General features: G+C 40.0%; 3 protein-coding genes across 3 annotated transcripts; 2 read left to right on the forward strand and 1 right to left on the reverse strand.

The window, feature by feature from the left end:
* Positions 1-6,796: 6,796 nt before the first annotated feature.
* LOC112639720 lies at positions 6,797-8,643 on the reverse strand. Its single transcript, XM_025414596.1, has 2 exons — positions 8,133-8,643; positions 6,797-8,046 (listed from the first exon to the last, which is right to left on the reverse strand). The coding sequence occupies exons 1-2, from the start codon at positions 8,641-8,643 to the stop codon at positions 6,797-6,799; spliced, it is 1,761 nt and encodes a 586-aa protein (XP_025270381.1).
* A 3,493-nt stretch (positions 8,644-12,136) lies between these two features.
* On the forward strand, positions 12,137-16,184 carry LOC112639721 (putative uncharacterized protein DDB_G0290521). Its single transcript, XM_025414597.1, has 3 exons — positions 12,137-12,226; positions 14,500-14,784; positions 16,074-16,184. The coding sequence occupies exons 1-3, from the start codon at positions 12,137-12,139 to the stop codon at positions 16,182-16,184; spliced, it is 486 nt and encodes a 161-aa protein (XP_025270382.1).
* Positions 16,185-22,643: 6,459 nt separating this feature from the next.
* LOC112639722 lies at positions 22,644-23,294 on the forward strand. Its single transcript, XM_025414598.1, has one exon. It carries the CDS (start codon positions 22,644-22,646, stop codon positions 23,292-23,294), a length of 651 nt encoding a protein of 216 aa, XP_025270383.1.
* Positions 23,295-23,323: the final 29 nt, after the last annotated feature.

A 23,323-nucleotide genomic window follows, 5' to 3' on the forward strand; every position in this document is an offset into this window, starting at 1 on the left:
GTCACCTTAGAAAGGGACGAGCTACCGTCACTGAAATTCTTCAAAATTAAAATATACGATTACACTCTCGCGGCCCTCGTGGACTCGGGGTCCAATCGAACCCTACTGGGCCGCGAAGGAATAAAGATTATCCGTGAATTGGGACTGGATACCGAGAGGGGCAGGGGGATACAAATCAGAACAGCGAATGGACAAATCGCAAATATAAGGGAAGAGATTAAGGTACCGTTAGAACTGGAGGATCAGTGTCGCGAAATTACCGTTGCGTTGTTACCGAATTTGGCAGTTCCGTGTATTCTGGGATTAGACTTTCTTACGAAATTCGGAGTAACATTAGACTTTGCCACTAACGGATGGTATTTTGCCGAATCGCCACACAAGAAATACCGCTTAGTTACCGAAGTAGATCCAAAGGAGAGCTCTTGTTGCGGGATATCGGAATTAACTCCCGCACAAGAAAAGACTTTTTTTTTACGGACGTTACCGCAAACATCAGATAACCCCGGTGTGACCACGCTTACCGAACATAAGATAGACGTGGGGGACAGCCCACCAATTAAACAGCGTTGTTACCTCGTATCTCCTAAGGTTCAGGAAGCCATACGTGCGGAGACTGATAAAATGCTCCAGGCAGGGATCATCGAACCGTCTTATAGCGAATGGTCGAACCCCATCGTAATGGTGAAGAAACCTAACGGAAAGTACCGCTTTTGCTTAGACTTCCGGAAAGTAAATGACGTATCTAAGAAAGACGCATATCCGTTACCGAATATGAATGGCATTCTCGACAAATTACGTTCGGCTCGCTATATATCGACCATTGATCTGAATCAAGCCTACTTCCAGATACCGTTAGCTAAAGAAAGTCGGGAGATTACCGCATTTAGTGTTCCAGGGAAGGGACTTTTCCATGTCACGCGAATGCCGTACGGACTTACGGGAGCACCGGCAACCTTCCAGCGATTATTAGATCGATTGATAGGACCGGAAATGGAGCCCCACGCGTTTGCATATTTGGATGATATAGTAATCATGACAGCGACATTTGAGGAACACATGCTCTGGCTTAAGAAAGTATTGGATAAAATCACCGCCGCCGGCCTTACCGTTAATCCGGATAAATGTGAATTTTGCCGTTCTCAGGTACGATACCTGGGATTTATCGTGCAGAGGGAGGGGCTGACGGTGGACCTAGAAAAGACGCGACCGATTTTAGAATACCCCGCACCGCGAAATATTAAGCAATTACGCCGGTTTTTGGGAATGTCGTCATGGTACCGCAGATTCATTCCCCAATTCGCGACCCTTAGCGAACCATTGACGCGCCTTTTGAAAAAGGGCAGGCACTGGGAGTGGGGGGATGATCAGGGTCGCGCCTTCGATCAAATCAGGGACCATTTAGTTACTGCGCCGACACTAGCCTGTCCGGAGTTTGAGTTACCGTTTACATTACATACCGATGCGAGTTCCGTGGGTTTAGGTGCGGTATTGACTCAGATCATCGAGGACGAGGAAAGGGTGATAGCTTTTGCGAGTCGAGCTTTATCAGATCCCGAAACAAGTTATTCCGTTACCGAACAAGAGTGTTTAGCAGTCGTATGGGCAATCCAGAAATTTAGACCATACCTGGAGGGATACCGTTTTACCGTTGTTACCGATCATAGTAGTTTACGTTGGCTTCATAACCTTAAGAACCCCACAGGGAGATTAGCAAGGTGGGCGCTCGAATTATTAGAATATGATTACGAGGTGATTCACCGGAAGGGTGCCCTACACCATGTGCCCGACGCACTCTCCCGAATGTTTGAAACGGAGGTTACCGAAGATACCGTACAGGCCGCGACAAATTCCGTTCACATGACGGCCGCAATAGATACCGTAGACCTGGCGAACACTACCGACGAATGGTACCGGAAAAGATACAAAGAAGTTTTGGCGACCCCCGAAAAATACACGCAATGGAAAGTGATTGAGGAGCGATTATACTTTCTCAGGCCGAAACGCGTAGTTTCCGAAATCGTGGAAGACTTAGACCGATGGAAGTTAGTGATACCGAAAGAATACCGAAGGGAAGTATTAAAAGAGTCGCACGATATGCCACAGGCAGGCCACTTGGGTACCGAGAAAACTTACCAGCGTATTGCCGTTTCCTATTTCTGGCCGAATTTATTTCGCGAAGTTACCGAATACATCCGACAATGTGATACCTGCCAGCGAACGAAAGTAGAACAGGCAAGCCCCGCGGGTCTTATGGGACGTCGTATCGCGGATGGGCCATGGACGGAAATAGCGGCCGACATTATAGGCCCGTTATCGCGAAGTAAGGCTGGGTTCCAATATCTCTTGGTAATCCAAGACCTTTTTACAAAATGGGTGGAATGTAAACCCTTAAGAGCCGCGACAGGTCCGAAAATTAGTGAGGCTATAGACGACCTAGTGATATCGCGATGGGGAGCTCCTAAATTTCTGTTAACGGATAACGGTACCGAGTTTATTAACAAGGTTATGAAGGCGTTCGCTGACGATCGACAGATTACACACACTACCGTACCTCCATACCATCCCCAGGCCAATCCCGTAGAACGCGTAAACCGCATCCTAAAAACGATGATTATCGCGTTCATCGAAAAGGATCACAGGGAGTGGGATGAACACATCGCGGATTTCCGGTTCGCGTACAATACCGCCTGTCATTCCTCTTTAGGAGCATCTCCCGCTTTCCTGAACCTCGGGCGTGAATTAGAGCCAGTACATTCAGTGAAACGCAGTCAGGGGGTTACCGAGATCGAACCGGGGGATACCGCAAGATGGGCAGCCCGTATGAAGGACATGCAAGTCCTGAGGGAATGGGTTATCGAAAACTTAGACAGAGCTTACGAGAAACAGGCTTCGCGATACAATTTACGTAGGCGTGATCACACGTTCACGGTAGGAGATCTGGTGTTGAGACGCCAACATATTTTGTCGTCGGCGGCTCAGAATATAGCCGCAAAATTAGCACACAAGTTCCAGGGCCCGTTTAAAGTAGTGCGGGTGATCTCTCCAGTCGTATATGAATTGGGATTCCTGGATGGGTCACCCGCCGGCAAAAGTCACATACAAGACTTGAAGCCTTACCGTCTGCCCGATACCGTTTAGATGCCGAGAAACGTAATAGACCGACGTGAGATGAGGAGGATCTGGCGGGCCTTCTGGTCGCGTCACAGATCCGTCTGGGAGCACATTGAATTTAACGATGAGGGCTTCTGGACGGATCTGGAGGACGTGGCCCACCAGGTCAGAGAGGCCCGCTGGACGACGGACGGGGCAGTGGTTAGGGAGTGGCCATCCTCCCGGAGCACCTCGGTGCAAACCACGTCCGACCAGGGGGTAGCGAGGGGGACCCAGACGGACGCCCCCGAGCCCCACACGGAGTCCGCGCCACGGGAAAGGACCCGATCTCTGGAGCGTGCCGTGGAGCCGGGTGCGGAGCAACGCCGCGCCACCTCATCTGGGAGGCCTCGTCGCCCGGAGCGCCCGACGCGAGACGCACCCTACGCTGTGGGGTGCTGGAACTGCGGCTCACAGCAGCACTCTTACGCGCGTTGCCCCTTGCCCCGCACGGGTAGCTTTTGCTACGGGTGCGGGCACCGGGGGGTAACGCTGTGGGATTGCGACCGCTGTGGAGCCGCCTACCGCCACAGCACCCCGTACTCGGCGTCGCGGGGACCGCGAGCGCTGCCGCCAACATCACCGCCAGTGCGGGATCATTCGCCCCTTCGGGATGGGTGGCCCTGGAAGAGGGACGTGGGGGCCGACTGATCGGAGGAATCCCGCCTCCGCTAAAGACTGTTGTGTTTTTTTGCTTATTTTTTTTTAGTTTCTTTTCTTTTTTTATTTTTTTAGTATTACGTTTTTAGTTTTTTTGTTCTTTAGTATAGTTCCTAGGTTTAGTTTCGTTTTTTTCTTTTTCTCCTTTTGTTGTTTGCGCTACCGTATCGGAAAAATTTTTTTTTGTTGTTATTGTTCTCTCGATTGCGACGTTCCGTTTTCTTTTTTTTTTTTATATATCCAGTTTTTTTTTTGTCTTAATTTTGTTAAAGAAGGTCGGTCCGAAGGAGGATCGGAATAAATAAGCTTACTTTGACTCAAAGTGCAATCAGTTTTCCCTACCGATCCCTAATCCCTTATCTCCTTATGGTGTTGAGAAGCGGAGATAACGGGCATAAGAAAGTACCGCGGGGGAAGGACGCGATGGCTGAAATCGAGTCGCGATTTTACCAGACATGGTAATGGACCACGAACGGTCGGGCTACGGACACCTCAAGGAAACCCGAGGGGTTAAGTAGTCGTCTTATCACGAACATGGAAGTATAGCTACCGGAGCGACGGTCGTCGGTGTGCCGGGTCCTGAGGTCCCCTCGGCACCCGTCTGGGAAGGGGGAGTTGTGACGTGACGCTTTTTGAGTTCCGTCACGGTTTCCCTGCCGAGGAAAACAGCGTGCGCGGGGTCGTCTCTCGCGCCTGAGAGGGGACTACCGTTGGTTATTATTCAATTGTTTAGCCCTATTTTTTAGCGAAATTGAAGACCCGCGATTCGAATACGGCTACCGTGCGTGCGTGCAAGATCGACAAGTTGTAAAGGAAGCTACCGCTAGACATCGAGGATACCGAAGATACCGAGGATACCGAGAATACCGAGGATAACACAGGAATAAGGTCAAGTAGTAAGATCCCGCGCTACCGCGCGTTATAATGTAATTGGAGGTTGAATCTGCATTATTTCAGATTGTAAAAGAAACGGCAGCAAATACAGACAACGGTGATGAAGGCAACTTTCCAGGCAGCTGACTGGAAAAACAGAAATCTCGGAAGGAGACGCGGAGACGGCCTGGCCAGCCGGCCACGTCCCCGAGAATCGGCATCACTAATTACCGTCGTTCACAAGTACTGGGCCCCTGTGTAAGGGCAACGCCGTACAACAGCAGCAACGTTCGAGGGGGCGGAGAATCAACCCCGTTTCCCCGAAATCGACAAGATGCGCGGAGGATCGGCGCGGGATTCGAGGGCCTTACGAGCACAGACGAAGATCGACACTGTGTGGTGAGCTAGTGACCAGTGCACAGCAACCAATATTCGGAAGAGACGACCCTGAGGGAGCCGCCGCCAACACTAATTGTAAGCCGTCGCACAGGTAGCCGACTAGAAAAATTACTCCGGGATCAGCTGGTGTCATCGTATCGAGATACCGTCACCGGGCGGCTATCGTACCGTAAAGAAAAATTACCGAGAAGTTGAAAACTTGTACCGTAATTATCGGACGCCAGCTGTCACCGGGGTCGCGGAATTGTCCCTCTCAGGGGTGTTCGTGCCGACAGTCCGTGGTCTTATGTATCGTTTCCGTACCGTTTAGAATTGTATCGTTTCTGCTAACATTTTTCTTGTATCGATATTCCGAGCGTGACGCGGCGATTTTTGATCGAGTATATCGCATACCGGAAGACGGGATTTGAGCGAGTAATTTCTTCGCGAGCGAGTGTTACCGAAATTAAGAGAACGGCTCTGCAAGAATATTGCCTCACGCGAAATCTCCGCCGAAAAGTATTTAACGCATCACTTGTTCGAAATTGCCGTTACGCGGACGTCGTGCTATTGTTAACGAAACGAAAGGTCGTGCTGCGACCGTTACATCGGGTAAACAATTTCCGTCTATCTCCTTGAAACTACCGTTAGAGAAAGCTTTTGTTTTTTTATCAAGACTTTGTCGAAAGTCCTCGTTAATTGCCGTAAGAAAAGGTTCGATTCGAGTTATATCGAACTTTCACAAAATCCGTATACCGTCTATTCCGGGTTAAAATTCCGTTTATTTCATAGTTATCTATTGTTCCTTACCGTTAATTGTCGTTGAGCGTAGAAGTTACCGTCATTGTATGAAAATTCAGGTTCGATTTATATCGATATTGCGCACGAGGCTCGCGCCTCCAGGAGTGTTCGTAAACCATCCGCGTATAATCATCTGTTCGTAAAATCCCCGTACACTCTGGTTACCGCTAATTACGTGGATTACCGCCAATAAACTAGTTGAGAATTATACCGAAATCTGTTAGCGAGACGAACTTCTCGGCGTACGAGCCGAAATCAGCCGTAATTCGTTCTCGAGTTTGGTAGAGACTTCGCCGCTAAGGTTCACGGCCTTCGATTATCGTCATTATTGAAAGGCTAAAACTATTTTCAATACCGTTTTTTTTCCCTTTTCTTTTATTGCCGACTCAAAGTTAATATTTCAAGTAACCTCTCTGAGAGTATTGTATCTGATCTTCGCATCAGCCGTTATAACGTGTCCATTGTTTCCGCAATTTATAAGATAACCGTTATATTTCGAAATTTGTCTGCTTTCTTTTATTATTTTATCTGGTGCCTTGCGTTCCTGTATATTTACCGGTATATTTACCGATTTTCTCGCTATTATATTAAATTTATCGCTATTCTATTAAATTTATCGTTATTATATTAACTTTATCGCTATTATATTAAATTTTATCTACATTATATTAAAGTCAACTATATTGTTCGTTGTGTGTATATTCTAACATTCCAATATATGTAATTAATTGTGAACAAAATAACTGAGTAGTCATTTCTCTCTCCCAACGATAATCTAGCGCTCTCTCTCCCTTACGATAAATACTTCGCAAAGAACTCTGCCCCTCTGCCATAAACTAAGCTTGCCGTTACCGTTTCGATATCGTGGCGCGGAAATACCGCGCCTGGCGCCCATATTCTATCTCCTTTTTGTTGGAGAGTCTGTTACCGTACTTTACCGCCATTTTAAGATACCGTACCGCCATTTTGAGATCCCGATACCGCCAATTACCGACACTGCCAAATTTGCACGCCACCTCCTCGGGAGCGGCGTTCCCTTATAGGTTGCCGGTGCTCCCGTAAGTCCGTACGGCATTCGCGTAAAATGGAAAAGTCCCTTCCCTGGGACACTAAATGCGGTAATCTCCCGACTTTCTTTAGCTAACGGTATCTGGAAGTAGGCTTGACTCAGATCAATGGTCGATATATAGCGAGCCGAACGTAATTTGTCGAGAATGCCATTTATATTCGGTAACGGATATGCGTCTTTTTTAGATACGTCATTTACTTTTCGGAAGTCTAAGCAAAAGCGGTACTTTCCGTTAGGTTTTTTCACCATTACGATGGGGTTCGACCATTCGCTATAAGACGGTTCGATGATCCCTGCCTGGAGCATTTTATCAGTCTCCGCACGTATGGCTTCCTGAACCTTAGGCGATACGAGGTAACAACGCTGTTTAATGGGTGGGCTGTCCCCCACGTCTATCTTATGTTCGGTAAGCGTGGTCACACCGGGGTTATCTGATGTTTGCGGTAACGTCCGTAAAAAAAAATCTAAAGTCTTTTCTTGTGCGGGAGTTAATTCCGATATCCCGCAACAAGAGCTCTCATTTGGATCTACTTCGGTAACTAAGCGGTATTTCTTGTGTGGCGATTCGGCAAAATACCATCCGTTAGTGGCAAAGTCTAATGTTACTCCAAATTTCGTAAGAAAGTCTAATCCCAGAATACACGGAACTGCTAAATTCGGTAACAACGCAACGGTAATTTCGCGACACTGATCCTCCAGTTCTAACGGTACCTTAATCTCTTCCCTTATATTTGCGATTTGTCCATTCGCTGTTCTGTTTTGTATCCCCCTGCCCCTCTCGGTATCCAGTCCCAATTCACGGATAATCTTTATTCCTTCGCGGCCCAGTAGGGTTCGATTGGACCCCGAGTCCACGAGGGCCGCGAGAGTGTAATCGTATATTTTAATTTTGAAGAATTTCAGTGACGGTAGCTCCTCCCTCCCCAGGGTGACATACGACTGCAGTAGCGTATCGTCCCCTACGGTATCGTCGGCGGTAACTAGGGTCTCGCCTTCGGGACTCGGAGTCGTAGGGACCCTCTCTACTGGCTCCGATTCTCGTTTCCCGAGCATGTCGGGCAGGTTTGTACGGTTGCATCGCGCCTCCCGCAGCGGTAACAATATTTCCGGCGCGGCTCAGTACATCCGCGCGCGCGATGTCCTGTCTTCTCGCAATTCCAGCATTTTATGTTGCTGGCGGAATTGGGGATAACGGTAGCACTCGTCGATGATTCGGTAGCGGCAGCGGCAGCCATAGCGGTAGCGGTAGCGGTACCGGTATCGGTAGTTGCGGTATTCACGTTCGGGGTTTTAGCGGCTTTCTTCTTCTCTTTCCTTTTAGCGGTAACATTAGCGGTAGCGACGGTAGCGGCGTTTTTATTTTTATTCTTCGGTGCGTGATATGCCAAATCCGGAAAGAGGGATTGTTCCGGCGGTAACGGGGGTCGGTAGTGTTTTTCGGCTTGCAGGCTTCTCTCCATGCGCGTGGCTAGGTTTTCGAGAGTCGCGAAGTCTCTAAACTCCTGCCGTCGAATCGCTATTTGCATCCGCGGTAGCATGTTCCGGTGTGCAAAGTTCAACTGTTCTTCCAAGGCCCAGGGTGGCGACATTCGGCTAAGTAAGGCCCTTAGGCAGGTTAAATAGTCGGCCGCGATTTCATACTCCCCCTGCGTTCGCCTGAATATTTCGTCGCGAAGCGCGTACTGGTAATCGGGATCCCCGAATCGCCCCATCCATGCTGCTTCAAAATCATTCCAATCCCGCCAATTTCCGCTCTCCAACCGTACCCAGTACAGCGCGACCTCCGATAAAAACAGCGGCAAACACTTGAAAAGGTCCGCGTCGGAAATGGGGACTATCGCGCGTGCTTCCTGGATTCTCAGCTAACAGGAAGGCTTCCGCGTCGTTACCCCGTTTTCCCGAGAAATGGAGGTTCCATTTCCTCATTACATTATAAGCCTCCGCCGTTGAGGCCCTCCCCGGACGGGAACTGGCGTGCGGCGCGGCCGCAGGTTCGCGTTGGGGTGGACGGTATCCGGTATTTCCCCCCGCGATTTCGTCCAATTTCACCTCTGGCCCCCCCAAGGGGGGTGTGCCCCGTAGATCGGGCGGGTCGCCCTCCCCTAAGAGGTCTCGCGCCCTCGCACCACCTTGACCCTCTGCGGACATCGTGTCCTCTTCCTCTTCTGTTTCCCCGCTCCCGCGCGTTTCGTACCTGAGGAGCCGTGCCCGTAAAACCGGCAATATCCCCTGGGCACTCAGGCCCCGATCTAACAAGTGGCGACGCGCTTGACCGACGCTTAATCCCTGTATCCACTGATGGAGATCGCTATCCTTCCTCATAGGGCTAACGAGAGACTTACCGATTAGCGAAAATTACCACGGTAGTAATAATATACTAAAAAAAAAATGAAAAGATCGCGATACCCAAGGAATAAATTCAAAATCGAAAACGGTACGGAAACGAAACCGAAATAATACAACAAAAAAAAAATTATTTACAATTGAAACAACACGGCAGAAGTATAGAAATAAAAAAAACAATAAAAACAATACAGGGTGTCCCATTTTAATGTCCCACCCCAAATAACTTTCTTATTTTTAATTTTAGAAAAAGATATTTCAGACAAAAGTTGTATGGCTTGAAGGGGGACGTAAGGTGGTGCCATTAATTTGACCTTGAGGAGTCACCTGAAGGACACGCGAAGGTCACCTCCAACTTTTTAAATGGGATACCCTATATACTTTTACATATTCTTGTAGCTTGCCTCAATAGCTTTCCAAAACATTGTAATAAAGTATTTTTTCATTGAGTACTTTTCTAATTATGAGGCTTGCAATAATTTTTTTAATTTTACATAAATCGTAAAATATCTTGTAAAATTTCATTTTTCGATTATCTTACCTTAATACTTTTATGTACAAAATAATGAGAGAAATCAATTGGTGTAAAAAAAACGTACAGTTGTTTTGCAGAAAAATATGGAATTTGTAATTAACAATTCCATATTTTTTCTTAAAAATAACTGTACTTTTTCTTTACACCAGTGCTGGGATTTACTTGCAACTTTCGGCCGAATTTCTTAGCTTACGCCTACTGTTTTCCCCTTACCGCTCGCGCCGCTCGTAACTAAGAAGCGCTCAGGAACGTGTGTGTCACAAATGTAATGTGGCAATCTATCTATCTAAATTCTCTTATTGTAATTACGATTCAAAACACAAATATTTTAAATTATTACAGAACATATACGTAATTAATAATAGAATACTTATTTTTATTATTAATAAACAATAAAGAGAACTTAGATAAATTGTCACATAACATTTGTAACGCGCACGTTCCTGATCACTCCTTAGTTACGAGCGTCCGGTGGCGCGGTCGCTAAGGAGCGAGCAGTAAGAGGGGAACAGTAGGCGTAAGCTAAGAAATCTGGCCGAAAGTTGCAAGTAAATCCCAGCACTGCTTTACACCAATTGATTCCTCTCATTATTTTGTACATAAAAGTATTAAGGTAAGATAATCGAAAAATGAATATTTTACAAGATATTTTATGGTTTATGTAAAATTAAGAAATGACTTCAAGCCTCATAACTCAAAAAATACTTGATGATAAAATGTTTATTTATAGTGTTTTGGAAAGCTCTCGAGATAAGCTACAAGAATATGCAAAAATATATAGGGTGTTCCATTTAAGAAATTCAAAATGACCTTCATGTAACCTTCATATGACTCTTCAAGGTCAAACTAATGACACCACCTTATGACCCCCTTGAAACCATATAACTTTTGTCTGAAACATTTTTTTCTAAAATTAAAAATAAGAAAGTTATTTGAAGTGGGGCATTAAAATGGGACACCCTGTATAAGAGCCCGAAGGAACAAAGAAAAAAAATTAAAAAATCAAAATAATGTTTCGAAATCGAAACGGTACGGTAGCGAAAGGAGATTCAAAATAATATAGGTGACGGGGAGAAAACAAAAAGTCAAAAGTTAGACAATACGGCAGCAGAAAAAGAAATTCAAAAAAAAAAAAATCAAAATAAATAATAGCGGAACAAGAAATTCAAAAATCAAAACAAAATATGGTAGAAAGAAAAGATAGAAAAAAAAACTAATAATACTAAGGACAACGGTACAGAAAGAAAAACAAAATTCAAAAGTTTAAACGGTATCAGAAACACGAAAAGTCTAAAGATCTTAACGGTAAAAAAAAAATGAAAATCAAAATAAATGATAGAGAGAAAAAAAAATACAACTAAACAAAAATCGAAATAACGGTAGCAGAGGAAAAGAAAGTTGAACAGGGGATCAAAACAATGCGGTAACGGAAAAGGTAAAAAAAAATAATAATAATAATACAGTCAAAGGAACGAAAGGAACAGAGAAGAGAAAAAAAAAAATAATGATAATGAAACAAAATTCAAAAATTCAAAAGTCAAAACAAGTCTCTCTCGCTGTCGACGGAGGAAGGTGTCTTTCCGGAGACGGTCTCAAAAAAAAATTATTAGTAATTCGTCCTCTTTGATTCCTAACCAAGAGCCACTAACGGAATTAATAAAAAAAAATTTTGAATTCTCACCACACAAGATTATCGATATAACGGTAAAATAATAATAAAAATCGAATTTTCGGTAGCGTCAAGAACGATAAACGAACGGTAGGCGGCCTAAATTCACAAAGGAAAAAAAAAATAAATCCTCGACAGTTGTATATAATATTCAGTAGTTTTGATACTTTTTAAGACGCGAAGCACACAAATTCCAGGCCGCTTTAGGGCCTTCAATAAGTCTTAACTTACCCCAACCAGACGGTACGTTTGATACGGGACACCAGAAAAGCAAAAAAAACTCACTGCAAAAATTTTTAACGGCACAAGTACAATAATAAAACCACACCACTGAACAAACGATTTTTCGGCTTAAGAAAGCCAACGAAAAACGATTCCTTTTTCTCTCTCTCTCTAGCTCTCTTCCAAAAAAGGAAAAAAAAAATCCACTATCTTATTCGATTTTATACGGTATCTTCACACGGCGTCGGGCCCCACGTTGGGCGCCAAAATCTTTGCGACGCCGTCGCCCGCCTCGGGAACGCCGCTCCCGAGGAGGTGGCGTGCAAATTTGGCGGTGTCGGTAATTGGCGGTATCGGGATCTCAAAATGGCGGTATGGTATCTTAAAATGGCGGTAAAGTACGGTAACAGACTCTCCAACAAAAAGGAGATAGAATATGGGCGCCAGGCGCGGTATTTCCGCGCCACGATATCGAAACGGTAACGGCAAGCTCAGTTTATGGCAGAGGGGCAGAGTTCTTTGCGAAGTATTTATCGTAAGGGAGAGAGAGCGCTAGATTATCGTTGGGAGAGAGAAATGACTACTCAGTTATTTTGTTCACAATTAATTACATATATTGGAATGTTAGAATATACACACAACGAACAATATAGTTGACTTTAATATAATGTAGATAAAATTTAATATAATAGCGATAAAGTTAATATAATAACGATAAATTTAATAGAATAGCGATAAATTTAATATAATAGCGAGAAAATCGGTAAATATACCGGTAAATATACAGGAACGCAAGGCACCAGATAAAATAATAAAAGAAAGCAGACAAATTTCGAAATATAACGGTTATCTTATAAATTGCGGAAACAATGGACACGTTATAACGGCTGATGCGAAGATCAGATACAATACTCTCAGAGAGGTTACTTGAAATATTAACTCTGAGTCGGCAATAAAAGAAAAGGGAAAAAAAACGGTATTGAAAATAGTTTTAGCCTTTCAATAATGACGGTAATCGAAGGCCGTGAACCTTAGCGGCGAAGTCTCTACCAAACTCGAGAACGAATTACGGCTGATTTCGGCTCGTACGCCGAGAAGTTCGTCTCGCTAACAGATTTCGGTATAATTCTCAACTAGTTTATTGGCGGTAATCCACGTAATTAGCGGTAACCAGAGTGTACGGGGATTTTACGAACAGATGATTATACACGGATGGTTTACGAACACTCCTGGAGGCGCGAGCCTCGTGCGCAATATCGATATAAATCGAACCTGAATTTTCATACAATGACGGTAACTTCTACGCTCAACGACAATTAACGGTAAGGAACAATAGATAACTATGAAATAAACGGAATTTTAACCCGGAATAGACGGTATACGGATTTTGTGAAAGTTCGATATAACTCGAATCGAACCTTTTCTTACGGCAATTAACGAGGACTTTCGACAAAGTCTTGATAAAAAAACAAAAGCTTTCTCTAACGGTAGTTTCAAGGAGATAGACGGAAATTGTTTACCCGATGTAACGGTCGCAGCACGACCTTTCGTTTCGTTAACAATAGCACGACGTCCGCGTAACGGCAATTTCGAACAAGTGATGCGTTAAATACTTTTCGGCGGAGATTTCGCGTGAGGCAATATTCTTGCAGAGCCGTTCTCTTAATTTCGGTAACACTCGCTCGCGAAGAAATTACTCGCTCAAATCCCGTCTTCCGGTATGCGATATACTCGATCAAAAATCGCCGCGTCACGCTCGGAATATCGATACAAGAAAAATGTTAGCAGAAACGATACAATTCTAAACGGTACGGAAACGATACATAAGACCACGGACTGTCGGCACGAACACCCCTGAGAGGGACAATTCCGCGACCCCGGTGACAGCTGGCGTCCGATAATTACGGTACAAGTTTTCAACTTCTCGGTAATTTTTCTTTACGGTACGATAGCCGCCCGGTGACGGTATCTCGATACGATGACACCAGCTGATCCCGGAGTAATTTTTCTAGTCGGCTACCTGTGCGACGGCTTACAATTAGTGTTGGCGGCGGCTCCCTCAGGGTCGTCTCTTCCGAATATTGGTTGCTGTGCACTGGTCACTAGCTCACCACACAGTGTCGATCTTCGTCTGTGCTCGTAAGGCCCTCGAATCCCGCGCCGATCCTCCGCGCATCTTGTCGATTTCGGGGAAACGGGGTTGATTCTCCGCCCCCTCGAACGTTGCTGCTGTTGTACGGCGTTGCCCTTACACAGGGGCCCAGTACTTGTGAACGACGGTAATTAGTGATGCCGATTCTCGGGGACGTGGCCGGCTGGCCAGGCCGTCTCCGCGTCTCCTTCCGAGATTTCTGTTTTTCCAGTCAGCTGCCTGGAAAGTTGCCTTCATCACCGTTGTCTGTATTTGCTGCCGTTTCTTTTACAATCTGAAATAATGCAGATTCAACCTCCAATTACATTATAACGCGCGGTGGCGCGGGATCTTACTACTTGACCTTATTCCTGTGTTATCCTCGGTATCCTCGGTATCCTCGGTATCTTCGGTATCCTCGATGTCTAGCGGTAGCTTCCTTTACAACTTGTCGATCTTGCACGCACGCACGGTAGCCGTATTCGAATCGCGGGTCTTCAATTTCGCTAAAAAATAGGGCTAAACAATTGAATAATAACCAACGGTAGTCCCCTCTCAGGCGCGAGAGACGACCCCGCGCACGCTGTTTTCCTCGGCAGGGAAACCGTGACGGAGCTCAAAAAGCGTCACGTCACATTATATTCATGTTTTTTTAATCCTTTTTTCAGAATACAAGCCAGGCGGAATCAATGCCGACACAAGCATTGTCGGCGTCGGAATCGCCATCGACGGAGGTTCCGACGCCGATGGCGGATCCGACGCCGACGTCGGTGGAGATCCCGGCGTCGACGGAGGTTCCGACGCCGATAGCGGATCCGACGCCGATGGCGGATCCGACGCCGATGGCGGATCCGACGCCGATGGCGGATCCGACGCTGACAGTGGTTCCGACGCCGATGGAGATCCCGGCGTCGACGGAAGTTCCGACGCCGACAAGAATGATAACATTAAGTGTAAGTTTAATTTTATAAAAATATTAAATTAATAGTTCTTTAGTTAGATTCTTTAGCTAATTTGGAGATGATTTTCTTGATGAAAATGTCGAAAAAGTTAAATTTCTACAAGTTTTTAATTTTTGTCATTAATATCTTATTAAATTAAATTTTAGCAAAATAAACTCTATGTAAAATTAAGAATGAAGATATAGTTTTATTAATCTTTTAAATTTCACAAAGTATAATTACAAAAAGTTCTTTTTAATTATTTATAATTCGGAGATTATATTTCATTTTCGCTAGGGAAAAATTGTCTCCTGATTAAAAAATCTATTATTTTAATAAATAAAAAATGCTAAGTTATTTTGGAACTATATATATTTACAAATATACGTAGAAATATTGTTGAATTAAAAATAATATTATATTGCTATTCACACACAATATAATAACAATGTATATATAAAAATAAAAATATTAAAATAAATTCTAATAATAATATTATATAAATTCTTAGCACAAATGTATAGCCAAAAATAATTTTTAATCAGACAAAATGTTTCTTCTATATTTTTGGATGCTGAAAATGATGCTACAAACCAATTTTTATCAACCACATCAGGTTTCCGATATAATAGAGGTGTGATATTCCAAAATATGACTTTTTTGCAATATTTCAGATTTCTTATAAAATGTTAACATTTTCTGAAAATTTGGATCAGATGTTATGAATGTATTGTTTATTTTATATAAAGTTCATTTTTTAAATTTTACTTTGTAGCCATGTTATGAAAAATTAATTAAGAACTGGGAACTACTCCAGGAGTAGTCTACTCATGTGGAGCGTCCGTCTCCATATGAAAAGTAGTTTCAAATTTTAATATTTCATAATATGACTAACAAGTAAGATATCGAAATTTTAAAAATACATTCTATAGAGGAAAAACAATACACATGACATCTGATCAGAATTTTCAGATAATGTTAATATTTTTTACAAAAAAAAACCTTTAATGTTGCAAAAAAGCCGTTTTTTACATATTAAACCTGAAATTATTTCGGAAACCTGATTTCACGTACTGCTGAATATTAGTTTGCGGCATTCAAAATGTATAAGAAATATCTTGTCTTGTTTAAAATTGTTTTTGCCTGTAAATTAGTGTATTATTAGTATTTATTTTAATATTTTTGTTTATATATATGTTATTATAATATGTATGCTCTGTCTTATGTTTTTCATATATACTTTTTGTTTTAGACTGAAGAACTAAATAATATTATAACAAGAGCTATTTCTTCTGTGAGAGGACGGGGAGGACGAGGAGGACAGAGAGGACGGAGAGGACAGAGAGGAGCAAGAGGACAAAGAGGAGGAAGAGGAAGAGGACGGCAACGAGGCAGGGGCAAAGAGGGAATAAATATATATATATATAAATAACCAAAACAAATAACATTCTATGTATATGTCATATCAACATAAATAATAAAATAATATAAAGAAAAGAAAATCATAATTTACGTTATTTAATTTCGTATTTTAATATATTTGTTTGCATATTGTTTGCGTCTTTTTTTTGGTAATATATTTTATAATTTGATCAATAATTTTAGACAAAAATAAAACTTTTTAAAAAAAATTTTTTATACACTTTTGTTTTACACATTTTAAGTTAATAGATTTTTGCATCAGTAAGAAATAAAGTACGCGATAATATCAAAATTTTGGAAACATTTTTCCTGTTATCTTCAAACATTATACATAAAAATATGAGAAAAATATATATATTAGCGTCAGTCAAATGCATTTAAATGTCTTGTCATATAATTTATGATCTCCAAAGTACAGCCATTGGCAAGCGTATAAAAAATCAAGAGAGAAGCATATATTTTGTTACATTTGTTTATTTTTTATTCATTTTTTTATTTTTAACTTGATGTTTTATTCTAAGCCTTGTCACACGCATGTCTGCAATTATAAAGTTATACACAATTATTTAAGTATAAATTAAATATTTCTTTTAGAATACATACGCGCATTATATTTATACGTGTGTATATATAATAATTAAATCAGGATTCATTGATGTTTTTAATTAATAGAATTGTAATTAGATAAATTAATTAATATTTTTTTTATCGTAGAAAGAATGTACCAAGTAATCGATAATATAGAAAAATAATTCATGATATTTCGTTAGTATATTTTTAATTAAAATTCATGAATGTGATCTGTTATCAATGCATTAAATGTTCTTTTAAAACCTAATGAGCCCCTAATGGATACATTTCCATATATTCCTAATATATTTCAATCCAACAATGAAATTTGCAACACATGAAATTAATAAATGATAACAATTGCAAGACGAAATAGCGCTGTAAAACGTTCTCCTAAATATTAAAACACAATACATTTTTAACGTATTATAATATATTTTAGGAATTTAGATCTTTTTCTGAATATATAAATGTTTTGATCATGGATCAAAATATAGATGCTTGCATTTTTAATTTGCATTTCGCAGAGATTATGAGTTTTTGTGTACCTATTAATTTTATCCTTTTTCAAAATGAAAGAAGTGTAACTATTAAATAGAACTTCATATTTTTAAATTAATATTCTAAAAATGCGCGTTATATTCATGCGGAAACGGACATATAATAAATTTTTATTTTATTATATATAGAATAAAGCTTTATTTTAACTCAGAAATGTCTTTTTTTACTAATTAATCCTTTACAAATTGTTACTCCTCTCTTAAAACTTTGTAACAGATTTACATAGCTGTTTAATTTTATATATTTCAAATATATATTTAATTTTTTAAATTTTCTTTATCTTATATTTCTACTAATGTATAAAAAAATAAAACACAAGAAGCAAATTACGATATCAATTATTAGACATAGCAATATTTGCATTGGTAAAACATTAACTAAACAAACATTGATCATAAAAATTGGAGATATATACATATTGTTAAGCTATTAAATAAACTTATATTTATTTAATGCTTAACTCATTATTTTCATTATTAAGTACAACACTTATTTTTATATACGTATATCTTAATAAAATTTATTTATTAAAGTTTTTTAAAGTAAAGTAATGTTATTACATGTTTAATTACATTATTATTATATGTTTAATTACAAGCTTTATATGCACTTTCTCATTGAAATTAACAATTTATTTAAGTTATTATGTTGTATGATATAGACAGAGTATACATATGTAACCATACAATTTTTAAATTTTTTAATTTATTTCTGTTGAAGGAAATCCTAAATTGGAAAAATGGACGCTCAATTCAATTCGACGTGCGGGATTGTGCGAAGATCATTTTCTTCAAAATTCCTTTACAAATACAAGAGGGTTAAAACGCAGTGCAGTGCCAATTCCTTTCGAGTCTCGAAATATAAACGTAAGTAACGAACACAATGTATGAATTGATAGAATCTCATAATATAAATAAAAATAATGAAAATAAGAAAAGAAAAAGCATGATAATGGAACAAGTGCTTCACTTAGAAGAAGCCCAAAAACAAAGTATGAACAATATTGCATCGACGTCTACTACACCATTTACGTCTACTGTTATTAATCTTAATGAAAATGTAATGGACGAGCATGCAGAATCACAGTTTATTGAACAACGAACAAATTCATTGCGATGCTATCAGCCACGACATTTAAATTTTAATTCTTCTATAGACAATGACGATTTAATGGAATGGATGCACATTGAGCCTATATATGAAAAAGTCCTTACGCCTCCTTCGTTTAATAATAATAATAATAATGATGATGATAATAATAATAATAATAATAATAATAATAATAATAATAATAATAATAACAACAATACAAATATTATGGAATCTATGTATCTTGAACCATCGATGTATGAAAGAGTCCCGCCTCCTCCGTGTAATAATAAAAGAAATATTAAAAATAGAACAGAAACTAATACAAAAGATGAAATAATACATAAGCTATATGCTAAAGTTAAATCTCTAAGATCTGAAAATATACGATTGCGAGGGCAAATAAGAAAGCTAAAATATCGCTTACATTATTTCACAAAAACGTAAAACGTCAAAAAAAGATAAACAAAAGAGAATAATAAATCCACAAAAACTTAAAACGTCAAAAAAAGATAAACAAAAGAGAATAATATTAAAAAAATTGATAGATGAACAAGATCTAAATCCTGTTGCAAAGGCAATGATAAATTTACAACTGCATATACCCAATACACCATATACAGAAGAAGAGAAAAATCTTTCAAGGCAATTATATTATTATTCAGCCGCTGCTTTCTGCCGCTTAAGAAAAGCAGGTTGCAATTTTCCCGGGCAGCGAACTATTAAAAGATGGCTGGAAGAATATGACGTACGGCCAGGATTTTGTGATTTTATATTTCAAAAATTAAAGGAAAAGATTTCTTATTTACCAATAGAGGAAAGAGTGTGTGCCTTAAAGTGGGACGAAATGGCCATAAAACCTTATGAAGAATATTCGCAAAAACTGGATGAAATAGAAGGTCTTATTGATCTTGGTCCTCTACGAAGAAAATCGGAAAGATCTAAATGCGTATTTGTCTTTTTCCTAGACAGTTTAAATGCACGTCGTCCATGGCGACAACCTTTAGCATATTTTCTCCCGGGAAAATGCATGAAAGCAGAAGAAATAATAATATTATTGAAAGAATGTTTAGACAAATTGAATGCAACAGGTGCTGATGTACAACTTCTAACATGTGATCAAGGCACATGTAATCAAAGCGCTTACGCTCAATTCGGCATTAATCCAGAAAATCCATTCTTTGTATATAATGGGAAAAAATATAATGCGTCATTCGATTTCCCACATTTAGTAAAAAGATTGCTAAGTTTTTTTAGAACTCATGAAAATCTTTACTGTGATGAAAAAATTATATCATATTCTGATTTCGAAACAACATGGTCTGTTGATAATGCCACAAAAGGAGGTTCTAATTTATTGTCTCATATTACAGAAGCGCACATTCATCCAAATACTTTTGAATCTATGAATGTGAAAAGAGCATTCCAAATATTGAGGCACACTTTTGCAGCTGCAATAAAAACAGCCGGTCATGGAAAACAATTACACACAATTACATGGCAAGCGACAGCTGATTTTGCAGAGCGCTTAAATAAAATTATTGATGCATGCAACGGTTACAGTATTAATATTTCAGTTGGCGGCAAACGACCACTATCGTCTAAAAATCCGGATATTGAAAATTTATTAATAGATTTCGTCGAATGGTGCTCAAGATGATCTAAGTTGGAAAAAAGCATAAGTCAAGTTCCTTGTTTTAAAGATTTTGTTGTGACAGTAAGAGCTATTCTTGAAACTTATAAAACACTTTCAACGCAATATGATGGATTTGAACTTGCGACCGGATTATGCAACCAAGACTCAGTGGAACATTTATTTTCGAAACTGAGACAACGCCGAGGATTTCATTCTAATCCAACTGCAAGAATGATCCGATTTTCTATCAGACACATACTTTCTACAGGATATATACAAACTAGTGATAAAGGCAATACTCAATGCCCAGAAAGTGAAGCTCTTATAAATGAACCAAGTCAACTTATAAAAAGGATCGAAAATATGAATATGAGCAATAACGTAATAGAATATAATGACTTCGAAGATGAAATGGTTCTTCAAAATGACATTATTCTTCTCGAAGAATTTAACATGGAAGAAGTTGAAAAAATGTCAACCCGCTTAATACATATGATGAAAATGCTGTCGCATATTTTGTTGGGTTTATCGCGCGACGAAGCATTCAAAAAAGCAACTGTGACCATTGTCGTAATGATATGATGAAAATTCTTATGGATGAATTGATGGAAAACGAAAAATATAAAGAATTTCGAGAATATGAAAATGAAGATGAAGATGCTCCAACAATAACAAAATTAGTACGCCCAACGACTTTATATACAAATATTACTAAAACACAATTGATGGCATTTAATCGCACGTGGCAATATCATTGGGCATCTACAAAAATTCTTGAGAAAATTGTAACTGAATGTGTGCATGCAACAAATAAAATACATTCTGAATGGTTAAATGAAAATGAAGCATGTTACGATCATCGGATGCAAGCATTAAAATATATGATTACAGTGAAATTATATTCTCGAACGAGATACAATAATCGTGCTGCAAAAAGAACTAATATATCTTCAAAAAAGAAAGTTAAAAGATTTTTAAACAAGTAAAAACTATATTACAATAAATCATTTTGAGCACCGTTAGAGATAAAGAAAAAAAGAGGAAAAAATATAATAAAAGAAAAATATATCAAATCAACAACAGTAAAATAAAAAAAGAAAGCAGGAATAAATATTTTAATATACGTGAAAAAAAATGAAACTAAACATGAAAATAAAAAATAACAATAAATAATAAAACAATATAGAACGCGAAAAATGCATTATTTTTTAAAATTATATTTGAATATTGCTTTCTTCTTTTTAATATTATATGTTTTTTTAATTTTTGTCATTTAGAAAAAATACTTATTGCGCCTTCGCACTATGATTGGATTCATTATCAAAAATGTTTGCAAATCATATAGTTTAGCGCAATGACTATTATATTCTATTAATGAGAAAAATACGCATGAATTTTTCAATTTCGTAAAAGATCGCAATCACAGTTGAAATAAATTGCATAAATCGTTATAACTAGCAAGTCTTATCACGATATAAACCAAGGTAAAAGCGGTCATGCTACGAAATTGTAAAATCATGCATTTTCTTATTATCAATGGCAATATAAGACATATTAATATTAATTAAGTTTTAAGAAAATATAATATAGAAATATATATATATATATATATATATTTGTATATATATATATATATATATGTATATATATTTGTATATATATATATATATATATATATATGTATATATATTTGTATATATATATATATATATATTTGTATATATATATATATATATGTTTGAAATTCATATTTCGCATGCATATCATCTCAGCTCATTATTACCGAAAACCGAGATTTTTCAAATTAACGGACGTCGAGAATCTTCTCGACGTTTCTATTTATAGAGAAAAAACCGATCGTTCGAGTTATCTCGATTTTATTGCCACCGCAAAAAACGCTTGTCTCTGCCGTTGACAATAACAGTGTCAACGGTCGCCGAAAACTGTACAGTTTACGGGCATGCGCGCCCATACGTCACGATCAGCTGATTACCAATCAGCTGATCTAAAAAGATCGCGCGCATGACAATTAACTCATTGTCAGCGGTAGACCTCATCAGCGGCCAATGACGCGCGGCGCCCTGAGGTCACCGCCAAAATACAAAGTTAATTGGGCCACGTCGATACGAGCCCAAAAATCTGCCCGGTATATAACGAGCACCGCGCGAGGACACGAAGAAGTCTCGCACTTTTCGCTCTCGCACTTTTCGCCAAACCGCACTTATCGCTTCGCAAACCGCAGTATTATTCGACCGCTTTTTTCACTCGGACTTTCCTCTCGATTACGGACTTGAACTAATTTTCGGCAATATTTCTCGAATTCTGAAATATATATATATTTGTGTAAAACTTTATTTATCGTGTGGTGTTGAAAATAAAACTCTCAAAAGTACAAAAAAATCATACGTGTCGTGGCTTGTTTTTTCTCAATTGTGCAGTGTCCGAGTCCAAGACCTTTTCTGTCGCGCCTATCGTTTCGAATAACTCATTCGCGAACATTTTCTGGTCCTTCGAGCCGGATATTTTATCCGCATCCGCAGTTCGTGGGTGAACTTTGTGACGTAGTGCGTGAATCTGAAACTGAAAAGTGATCATGAGTGCAGATCCAAAGGCGCTGTTGGAGGCGCAGAACGACATCCACGGACGAATGTCTCGCTCCGTGGACAATCTGCGCAAGATGGGCGTCTCGAGCATCACCGCCGAAGCGATTCAGGCTCGCCTCCGCATTCTCGACACGCTGTGGACCAGATTCGAGACCCATCATGACCTCATTGTAGCGGCGCTGAAAGACAAATATCTTGAGAGTGAGTACGCAAAGAATGATTTTATCGATATCGCGGAAACTACCTACGTGACACAAAGGAGCACGCTGGTCGAATACGCGCACAAACTCAAGGGCAAGTCGTCCACCACGCCCAAGGTCGAGGCTCACCAAGAGCAGACGCTCAAGACCTCGCTGCCGCGAATTAAGCTCCAGTCGTTCTCCGGTGCATACAGCGATTGGCCCGCGTTTCGCGACATCTTCTTGTCCATCGTCGGGAGCAATACATCCATTTCCGACGTGGAAAAGCTCCACTATCTCCGTACGAGCTTACAGGGTCCTGCGGAAAAACTAATTAGGGCCTTGTCGATTGTCGGGGGCAATTATGACAGGGCGTGGTCAATTTTAAGTTCTCACTACGAGAACAAGCGAGAGCTCATTCGCGCCAACTTCGCTGCCTACAATGAAGAACGCGACCGCTGACGAGTTGAACCGAATTTATAACGCCGCCA

This window comes from Camponotus floridanus, unplaced genomic scaffold (genome assembly GCF_003227725.1).
Source record: "Camponotus floridanus strain SB8 unplaced genomic scaffold, Cflo_v7.5 scaffold84, whole genome shotgun sequence".
NCBI classification, from domain to species: Eukaryota; Metazoa; Arthropoda; class Insecta; order Hymenoptera; family Formicidae; genus Camponotus; species Camponotus floridanus.